The 10,748-nt window shown below is 41.0% G+C and overlaps 2 protein-coding genes across 2 annotated transcripts in view; one reads left to right on the top strand and one right to left on the bottom strand.

The window, feature by feature from the left end:
* LOC102757266 (olfactory receptor 3) overlaps window positions 1–10,748 on the bottom strand; it is a 21,491-nt gene that overhangs the window by 2,664 nt on the left and 8,079 nt on the right. The window contains exon 2 of the mRNA XM_006771241.1: window positions 9,996–10,006. Coding sequence (XP_006771304.1) covers window positions 9,996–10,006 — 11 coding nt within the window. The remainder of the gene's footprint in view (window positions 1–9,995; window positions 10,007–10,748) is intronic.
* LOC107184300 (olfactory receptor 1J2) lies at window positions 8,780–9,718 on the top strand. Its single transcript, XM_015568765.1, has one exon. The coding sequence runs from the start codon at window positions 8,780–8,782 to the stop codon at window positions 9,716–9,718; it is 939 nt and encodes a 312-aa protein (XP_015424251.1).

Raw genomic sequence — 10,748 nt, 5'->3', positions numbered from 1 at the left:
GATATGAACCAACTTAATCCAATAAGGAAAATTTCATGTCAAATGATGACTTTCAATGACTACAGCAAAGAAGCTGACTGGCTCCCTACATATCTGGAACCAGATATCAAATCAGTATATTAATGAATGCTTAACCATCAGGTCTCCTAGAAAGAGGTGAAGATGGTTTGCTACTTAGCCCCAGAGGCAGAGAGGCTTTCTGCATAGATTCCAATGCTCAGACCCAAACCTGATCCCACAGTCTTCATGGGTTGTGGGAAATGAGTAATGGAACACACTCTTAAATTTCTTGAGATTCTTCAGATTATCTGGGTCAGTTTTTCTCAGGGGACATGCAGAACTATACCTGTGTGGTGTGGCTTCCAGAGCATCGAGCCTTCCATATCCCTTCCCAAAATACCACCCTCAATAGCCTGCAGATACCTTAAATTCTTTCAGCAAGAGGAAAAAGGCTTTAAGGTCCCAACTACAGATTAGGTTTAAAGGCAAGTATTCCAGAGACAGTCCTCTGTTCAACACTCTCACTGAGATGGAATGGCTGGGAGCCGTACATTTGAGGGGAGAGCAGGTTTGGATGACTGAATAAGGCCATTGGCCTACTAAGACAAAGTGGGGAGACGGGTGGGGGTTATAGGTAGAGTGAAAGCAGAGGCTGTAGACACTGAAAGGAAATTTACTATCTTTCCAATTTGACTTAGATGGCTGCCAATGAGATGGCTGTGATGGGGCTAGATATAGTCACATTATCAATAAAATAGGATGTATCACCTAATTTGGACCAGGTGCTTTTCAAATACTGCTCACTTCTTCCCATACAGGCATCTAATTCTCATGTTAGGGAGGAGAAAATTGGGACTCAGTGATGAAACTAACCCAATGTTATAGCACTAGTATATGGTGAACCTGGGATTTGATACCAGGTCTATCTGGCTTCAAAGACTAAATTCTTCCCACTGTATTACATGATTTCATCAACTATATCCTCAAGGAAGACAGTGCTTGCTGCCTGAAAGCACTCTAGAACCTTAGGAAATAAATCTGAAAGTTTGAGAATGAATGAAAACCTATGGTTTCAAGATATGTGCCTAGATGGTAACATCAATAATAATGACAATAACAATTATAATAAAGACCATTTATTAATCACATATTTATTGTGGAATATAGGCCAACTGGCGTGACATACACTTTCTATCATATCAGCCTAATAGGGCCACAAAAAAAGGCATTATTCTTATTTAACCATTTGGAAACTAGGGCTTAGAGAGTATAAATAACTTGCCTAAAATATTCAGCATGGAAATATGGACAGGTCATTCAATCTCAGATTTATCAGATATCAAACCCATGTTTCTAACCACCATATTATATTTTCTCTAGCAGAGCATAATTTGACCAAAAGAAAGACATCTGCTCCTGATTAAAGAGCAGAAGATTGGATTTGTAATTTCCCAAAAGCTTTTAGATAAATGTATTGCCTCAGTCCCTAATCAGATGACCAAAAGTGAATAGAGAAACTAGAATACCAACCAATGAATTTAAAAAGACAGCTGCCTGCTAGGCTGGCATGGCTCACTGGTTGAGTGTTGACCTATGAACCAGGAGATTACAATTCGATTCCTGGTCAAAGCACATGACTCATTGCAGGCTTGATCCCCAGTGTGGGGCATGCAGGAGGTAGCCCATCAGTGATTCTCTCTCATCATTGATGTTTCTATCTCTCTCCTCCTCTCCCTTCCACTCTGAAATCAATAAATTATTTTTAATAAATAAATAAATAAAAAGACAGCTGCTTATGAAGTGAATTTCTTGGGGCTCCAGGTCAGACCCTGGTCAATGTTTTTGATGGAATACCTTATTTCAGCCAATATCGAAAAGTTTAAAACAACTATGGTACATAGCCATTGGAAATAATATTATTTAGCCAATGAAATAAGTTCATGAAAAGCATATGTTATAATATTTGAAAGAACATAATAAAAAAATTCTATACACACATGTTTACAATTATTTGCAAAAAATACAGACCACTGTTTTAAACCTGGAAGTTTGTGCCCATAGTTTGGATGCAGGCCAGATCTTCAGCAAAACTGTAAAAGGGATCATATTTTCCTAGAGAGGAAAGTACAAACCTCAAGGAATTATAATTATTACATCCATCTAAGTTATTCAATATGACACAACAAACTTATATAAAGTGCTTGGCATAAATCATACACACACACACACACACACACACACACACTGCTGACTGCAGCCTACAAGAACTGCCCTTACCTAGCTCAGGAGTAATAAATTCAAAAACTGTCAGCTCTAAGGTATGAACTAATATTTCAATTTCTCTCCAAAAGGGTTAGAGCTGGGAAAGAAAGAAAAGTCACAAGCTCAACCCTGAAGTGGGAAGGAGGTATACTCTCTCTTTTATAAACCAGATCCAGCCAACAACAACGGTATCCATTTTTACCAGCCAGGCTGGGAACCCAGGAGACCAAGGTCACACATTTCCAGTGAGGGACAAGGAACAATTTGGGAGTAATTACTGCATTTCCTTAACCATTCCCAGTGGAGATGTGCCTCAGCCATGTACTAAAGACAGTCAACTCCTTTGGGAATATAAATGAGAACTTTCATATCTGCAGGTTCATTTTTTATAAAGAATTTTCACATCTGTGAGCTCATTTAACCCTCACAATAATTCTTGAGTTAGGTAGATTTTCCCCATTGTATTGCATTTGAGAGTGAGTCAAAAGAAAATTACCAAATGAGGATTAAAACCCAAACACATTAGCTTTAAACATAAAGTCTAGTTCCATTGCACCATGAAGCCTCCCTGGTAACAGTGGGCTCTGCAGCATATGGACTTCTTCCTTCTCATGTTCAATCTGGAACTGGGAGAAGAGCTGCTGCTAATCCCTGGGGAATAAAACATGTATCAAGGAATAGTTGGGTTTCTGTTTTTCAGAAATATAGATTTTTTTTTCCTGTAAATCTATATTTGAAAACACAGGGTTGTTTTTTCCTTCAAAGAGCCCAATCTAATGAACAGGACAGACAAAGCAGTGTGTACTATGGGAGCAGAGAGGTGGGTTATCAAGCCCAAATTTAAGGGGTCAAGCAGGTAGGCTTGTAAAATATTACTCATAAGCAGACACTCAAGGCAACCAAAACAAGTAAAAGGTGACTGGACTGTGTAGAAGAAGGACAATGGGAAGGGAGAAAAATTATCACCCAGGTAATGAAGCTAACTCCACAGAGAACGCTAGAATCCAACCTCAAATCTGTCCACTCCAGCAGTGAGTGCGCTGGGAAACTAGGGGTGGTAGTAGAGGGTGAAGAGTATTTATGGCACTTCTGGCCGGCTGAATGTATAAGCAAATTGGGCTTCAGTGGCCAGAGAAAGTCCTCAAAGAAGTAAAAACAGTAGTCATTGCGGTTCTAGCCAGAATGCACTGAAATGGTAAGATAAACAAGTATGAGCTGGGAATTTGCCTCCTGCACTGTTCAGACCCTCTCATGTCCTGTGACAGGTTCTCCAAGATGGTGGCCATAGGTGTGAACTGAGGGATAGACATCGATGCAACATAGGTAGGTGACATCAGGGTCCAGGCTACCTGGTTCTGAAATTTACTTTAGCTCTCTCTATCTACTAAGACTTAATATCAAATTTGCTGTTGGGACTACTGACCTTATGACTTTTTATGCCAGCCAGCACTTAGCTCCAATCACTTGATGGCCCACAGTTAGGCATTTGGACTCTCTACCGCCCAGTAGCTTGGCAGCAGCTCCTACCTCCAGAAGCGCAGCATTGAAGCTCTTCTAATTGAGTCTGTTGGAGGCTCCATGGGGTGCCATTATCTACCATGAATACTTCCAGCACAATTCTCCCAACTTAGATGACCCTTGGACCACAGTTTGAACCAGCCGCAGAGCCCTCTATTGCTCTACATCCTACTTAAAGCTGGCAGTCGATCAAGTCATTTGACAAATTGGTGAAATCAGTGTGCCAGGTGTGGTAGTAGTATGTATTTCAAGATCTGAAGAGGCCTACAAAGTGCTGTGAAAGGTGCAACAACTTGTCTTTTGCTTTCCAGGTAAAATCCTCTCTTTCATCTATCCCATTGTAAGCTCTTCTGTGTCTATCCCGCACAGCCTGCCACAGGTCTTGTCTCTGACATTAAGCATGTCAGATCTTACTCCAAAGTGTCTCCACCCTGACTCATTACTCAATCTGTCCAAACCCATGAAACACACCTTTGTCTGTGCATCGCCATCTGCTCCTGTCTGTACTGCTTGCTTACATCGCTTCCTGTGTCTAGTACCTGAGTTCCCTAAATCCTGTATCCAAGCCTTTTTGTCTGTTCGACCTACCTACTAGCCCGACCATGTCTTCTCCAGGGCACGTCTAGTGTGTCTTTCCCAGGGAATCCAGTGCCTATATAGTATAGCCAATCTAGCTTATGGCCCACTTTGAGTTTGCTAAGCTGCTACTGGCTAATATTCGGGGAATTTTCTTCTCTGGCTATTGCCTAGAATGCTGTTGGACTTCAAAAATTCTGAGTTGACAGTCTTTACCAAGTCCTCTGCTCCGAGGTCTAATACTTGTGACAGTAATATAGTCATCACAGCTAGAAAGAAGTTCTGCAGGGAGACATTATGCTGTATTGACTACCTTTCAAACCCAGACATCAAAAAGGGCAAAATAAATACCAAAGAGGATTATCTCATGCTATAAATACTTATTTGATGTCCTATATATCTCACCCCGAAGAATCACTAATGATACAACCAATTATCATCTTCTGAAATGGTCAATTTCAAAGAACCTGAAGCTTTTCAATTTTAAGAGTCAAATTTTTATGGGTTGTGTGTGTCGACGTTTTTTTCCCTATTTTCAAGTTTGCTTTCCTTGTGGGTTATTTTTTGTCTGTTTTTTAGCCTCCTTTCTTTCCTTCCTTCATTCCTTTTTCTTGCTTGAAAACTGATTTCCTTTGATGTAACCAAATCTAAATTTGTCAATAAAGCAATAAAACTTCCAAAAAAAAAGGTAATTATCCCTGTCTCTCCCCACTTTGCATTTAATAATTATCACTAGAGAGAAACCAAGATGGCGGCATAGGTAAACACCTGAAATTGATGCCTCGCACAACCACTTAAAAACTACAACTAAAAGACAAAACGGACATCATCCAGAACCACAGGAAGACTGGCTGAGTGGAAATTCTACAACTGAAGGAAAGAGAAAAGCACACTGAGACTCAGAGGAGGTTCAGAAGTAAAGTGCAGAGGTACGGAGGCACACGTGGAAAGGGCTGGCAACTGAGGACACAGTTGTTTTTTTCAATCGGGAGGGAGTCTCAAGCTCCTGACTGCTCTGAACTCCAGTTCCAGGCGAGTCTCTGGGGACCCCGACTCATACGGGGAGAAACTGGACTGTCTGACATCGGTCGGAACTCAAGGGCAGCTTTCTCTCAGAGGTACTTGCAGCGATTACCGGGACACTGAGACAAGGGACCTCTTGGGGTAGGACTAAGGATCTTCCATAGCTGTTTGCTCCACCCTGTTGATTCCCTGAGAACCCACCCCAACCAAGCTGTGCCCAGAGGCTTTTGCATATGAAAGGCCTGGCCCATTGCAATCTGAAAATTACCTAAGAATGTCTCCTGTGCAATAGTTCTTCCAATGTAGACACAGCTGGAAATCACAACCAAAGGACTAGAGGTCAAATCCTCCCATTGATACCAAAAGCTATCAAGGGTTAACTACCACAGACTTTGCACACAGCCCACAAAGGAGTGCACCAAGAATGTCCACCGCTGGTGACTGGGGAGGCTGAGCCACTGGGCCCTATAGGACACCTAGCACATAAAGCCACTCTATCAACACAGGGAAGCAGCCAAAATGCAGAGACAAAGAAACAGGTCACAAATGACAGAAATGGAGGAAAGCAAACTACTGGATATAGAGTTCAAAACCAAACTTATAAGATTTTTCAAGAATTTTCTAGAAACCGCCAATAAATATAGTGAGACCCTCAAGAAATCTAGTAAGACCCTTGAGGATATGAACAAGGACGAACTAGAAATTAAGCATACACTGACTGAAATAAAGAATATTATACAGAGTTCCAACAGCAAACTAGAGGATTGCAAGAATCAAGTCAAATATTTGAAATATGAAGAAGCAAAAATCACCCAACCAGAAAAACAAAAAGAAAAAAGAATCCAAAAATATGAAGATAGTGTAAGGAGCCTCTGGGACAACTTCCAGCATACCAACATCCGAATTATGGGGGTGCCAAAAGAAAAGAGAGAGCAAGATATTGAAAACCTATTTGAAGAAATGACAGAAAACTTCCCCTACCTGGTGAAAGAAATAGACTTACAAGTCCAAGAAGCATAGAGAACCACAAACAAAAGGAATCCAAAGAGGACCACACCAAGACACATCATAATTAAAATTCCAAGAGCAAAAGCCAAAGAGAGAATCTTAAAAGCAGCAAGAGAAAAAAAGTCAGTTACCTACAAGGGAGTACCCATACGGCTGTCAGCTGATTTCTCAACAGAAACTATGCAGGCCAGAAGGGAGTGGCAAGAAATATTCAAAGTGATGAATAGCAAGAACCTACAACCAAGATTACTTTACTCAGCAAAGAATTGATGGTCAGATAAAGAGCTTCACAGATAAGAAAAAGCTAAAGTAGTTCATCAGCTTTGAAGAAGAAGAAGAAGAAGAAGAAGAAGAAGAAGAAGAAGAAGAAGAAGAAGAAGAAGAAGAAGAAGAAGAAGAAGAAGGTAAAGATACAAATTATGAACAACAAATACACATCTAGCAACAAGTGAATCTGAAAATCAAGTGAATAATTTGATGAACAGAATGAACTGGTGATTATAATAGAATCAGGGGCATAGAAAGGGAGTGGACTGACTATTCTTGGGGGGTGGCGGGGGAAAGGAGTGAGGGAGATGCAGGAAGAGACTGGACAAAAATCGTACACCTATGGACGAGGACAGTGGGTGGGGGGTGGGTAAGTGCAGAGGGTGGGGTGGGAACCGGGTGGAGGGGAACTATTGGGGGAGGGGAGGAGGAACAACTGTAATAATCTGAACAATAAAGATTTAATTTTTAAAAAATAATAATTATCACTAGACAGAAAAAAATACAGGGTTACCTGGTGGGTAGGTACCCAATGAGATCCCTTTGAGTGGGATATGGTTCTACCTAAATTCTTAGCAGCCATTTAGTCATTTGGCTTTCTGTTTGGACCTGGTTGGAGCCAGTCATTCTTTTTTTAACCTCTCTGGAGTTTAACCTATGGGAAAGCAGGGCCTGGTACAGAAGGAAGACTAATGATGTCTTGAGAGCTTTCTCTGTAGCCTTATTCTCTAAAGTTCTCAGCGCAAACATCCCTCCCACAGGACACATTTCTAAAAGAATCAAGGGGGAAATTGGACAATTAATCCAAGTTGATGGATGTCTTCAACAGGAAATTACAAGTTCTGCTCCCTACCCGCTAGGGTTCTCTCCTGGGCTATACTCTTCAGTTCATAGCTCTGGAACTAATCAACAGAAGTGAAAAATCTGAGCTTGTAGCTTCTCTTTTTGATGCCCAAGAATGTCTAGGACCTTGGAAGCTGATATTTAGGTCTTCTAAAGAGAATCTCCAGATACACCCAACAAACATTGAATCATAAATACAGGTATGGTCAGTATTACAAATAGAATGGGTATTTCTTTCTCAGTAATATATGAGTTTATATATGAGTATAGAAGAGGAAGAATCAGAAAGATTATTTTGGCATGGAAGAAAAAAGAATGAAAAAGTGGAAGGAAAGGGAAGAGAAGAGAAGAAACATGGGGTGACAGGAAAATGAAGATGCAGAGGCAGAGAGTGAGATGGAAGGAAGGAGAAAATGAGAGAGAGAAAGATAAAGTGAAGGGGTAGACGGGAAAGAGAAAGAGGTAAAAAGAAAGAAAGGTGACTCCGGAGTTAAGACAGAGACACAGGGAAGCAGAGTCTTTCAGAAGGAATCTCCACTTGCTGGATCCTAACATAGAAAACCAGGTCTGGACAGCCCAGGATTTAAGCATTCCAAAACTATTTAGGTGATTAAGCCAGGAGTTAAAGGCAGGCCTCTCCCTCACTGCAGGAGGGAGAATGAATTAACATAATCCAGAGTTTCCTAGGGATTTGAGTTTTCTTTAAGGAACACAGTAGTGTTCTTTGTAACCTTTCATTTAAAATTTTGTCTCTCATATGAAATTTAAAAATGGGTACTGAAGTCAAATCTAAAAGTTGCCATGCCATGGTTGATGGTTTGGAGCACTAACCACAGAGTATCCTTGGGGCAATAACATGTCTGAGACATCAGATTCTATAGTCAGGTCCCCAATGCCACAGACACACAAATTCTGTTTTGTCCATGAACTAAGAAAAGCTGGCTTACATTAACATACCTCATTGACAATTTTTCTAATTCCCTTATGTGGCAATATATAAGGAATATATGAAACACAGTTTAAGTTTCCCAGTTTCTGAAACAAAACATACATATTTTTCATATGACAGCTAAAAATCATTACTATAGAGTCCTTGATATTCTTATATCATAACCCATGGACACAGACAATAAATAGTGTGGTGAAGGCCTGGGGTGGGGGGCAGGGTGAGCTAGAAGGGGTCAATGGGGGAGGAAAGAGGGACATATGTAATACTTTCAACAATAAAGATTGGTTTTAATATTCCCAACAATTCTTCATCCCCAGCAGACAGAAGAGGACCATGAGGAGAGAGAATCAAAGCAGCGTGTCCCAGTTCCTCCTCCTGGGGCTCCCCATCCCACCAGGGCAGCAAGGCGTGTTCTTCACCCTGTTCCTGGGCATGTACCTGACCACAGTGCTGGGCAACCTGCTCATCATCCTGCTCATCAGGCTGGACTCTCGCCTGCACACGCCCATGTACTTCTTCCTCAGCCACTTGTCTTTCACTGATGTCTGCTTTTCATCTGTCACTGTCCCTAAGATGCTCAAGGACATGCACACTAAATACAAATCCATCCCCTATGCAGGGTGTATTTCACAGATGTATTTCTTCATATTTTTTACTGACCTGGACAGCTTCCTTATTACATCAATGGCATATGACCGATATGTTGCCGTCTGTCACCCTCTTCAGTACACCACTATCATGAGGAGAGAGCTGTGTGTTTTACTAGTGGGTGTGTCCTGGATCCTGTCCTGTTCCAGCTCCCTTTCCCACACCCTCCTCCTGACCCAGTTATCCTTCTGTGCTAACACCATTCCCCATTTCTTCTGTGACCTTGGGGCCCTGCTCAAGCTGTCCTGCTCAGACATCTTTCTCAATGAGTTGGTCATGTTCACAGTAGGGGTGGTGGTCATTACCCTGCCATTTATATGTATCCTGGTATCTTATGGCTACATTGGGGCCACCATCCTGAGGGTCCCTTCAACCAAGGGGATCTGTAAAGCATTGTCCACATGTGGGTCCCACCTCTCTGTGGTGTCTCTATATTATGGGGCAATATTTGGGCAGTACCTTTTCCCAACATTAAGCAATTTCATTGACAAGGACATCATTGTGGCTCTCATGTACACGGTGGTCACACCCATGTTGAACCCCTTTATCTATAGCCTTAGGAACAGAAACATGAAAAAGGCCCTTGGGAAACTTTTCAGTAAAGTAACATTTTTCTCACAGTAATATCTGTGACTTTTATTTAAATCAGAAACTCATTTTTGTTGATCTCACAGATCTGATTTTTCATTTGAGTATGTCTGAAAATTTTAAGGTCTCTGGAGACATAAACCCTAAGATAAATGATGGCATATTGGATGTACTTGGTAAATATTTGTTGACCAGAACTTCATTATCTTATTAACAATGCTCTACTTTATTAGTAACTTTTGATTAGCAAGTGTTGGATCAATTTTATTACTGATTTCTGCAACTTGGAGGCATAAGAGATATAATAATATACAGTGTGGTTATCTGTTATTAGAGGAGATTTTTTGGAATCTCTTATATTTTGAGACCATAAACTCAAGCTTTAACCCAAGCATCTAAAGAATTAGCTACATTATTTCTCTACACAAGCTTATGCAAAATAAATAGGTTTTCTTTTCATCTTTATGGGCCTATTGAAAGAAAGGAATCCAAACTACTTGCCACTTATATAAGAAGAAATGTATTACCCTCCACCAATGATATAAAATGTTCTAACTCTGAAGATGAAGGTCCCCTTAGGAGATCAAGACTGACCACAGGCCCCCCTTTGCCAGGTTGATATTGCTTAGCCCCCATACACAATAATTGATGAAAGCATGGTTCATGCTGTCATCCTTTGTAGATACATATGATCACATTACAGTGCATACTCTCTGCACACATCATCACTTTCCTACAAACACCACTCCAGTTCCAGCACTGACTATCCTTCATGGACATCCTGTCTTCCCAAATGAAGAAAGAAGGCAAAGCTGCCCAAGGTTTAGTGTGCACAAGAATTCCTGGAGAACTTGCTAAAACACAGGTTCCTGAAATCTACCACCATGAAGTCCAGCTCAGTAGTTCAGATTTGCACTTATGATGCTCCCACAAGATGCTGATGCTGCAGATCTGTGAACTCTGATTTGAAGAGCCTGGTGTAAAGAATTAAATTATGAAGGTATGGGATGCCAAATTATAACACCTTCCATGAATGAACTCTGGGAGTGGGGAGAGTGACACAAGG

Source organism: Myotis davidii, unplaced genomic scaffold (genome assembly GCF_000327345.1).
Source record: "Myotis davidii unplaced genomic scaffold, ASM32734v1 scaffold64, whole genome shotgun sequence".
In the NCBI taxonomy this organism is placed as follows: domain Eukaryota; kingdom Metazoa; phylum Chordata; class Mammalia; order Chiroptera; family Vespertilionidae; genus Myotis; species Myotis davidii.
The sequence above is the reverse complement of the archived record's forward strand: the minus strand, read 5'-3'. Positions and strand labels throughout refer to the sequence as shown.

Bases quoted from the DNA above. Each gene is read 5' to 3' on its own strand.
- LOC107184300 (XM_015568765.1), top strand. From the start codon at position 8,780: ATGAGGAGAGAGAATCAAAGCAGCGTGTCCCAGTTCCTCCTCCTGGGG.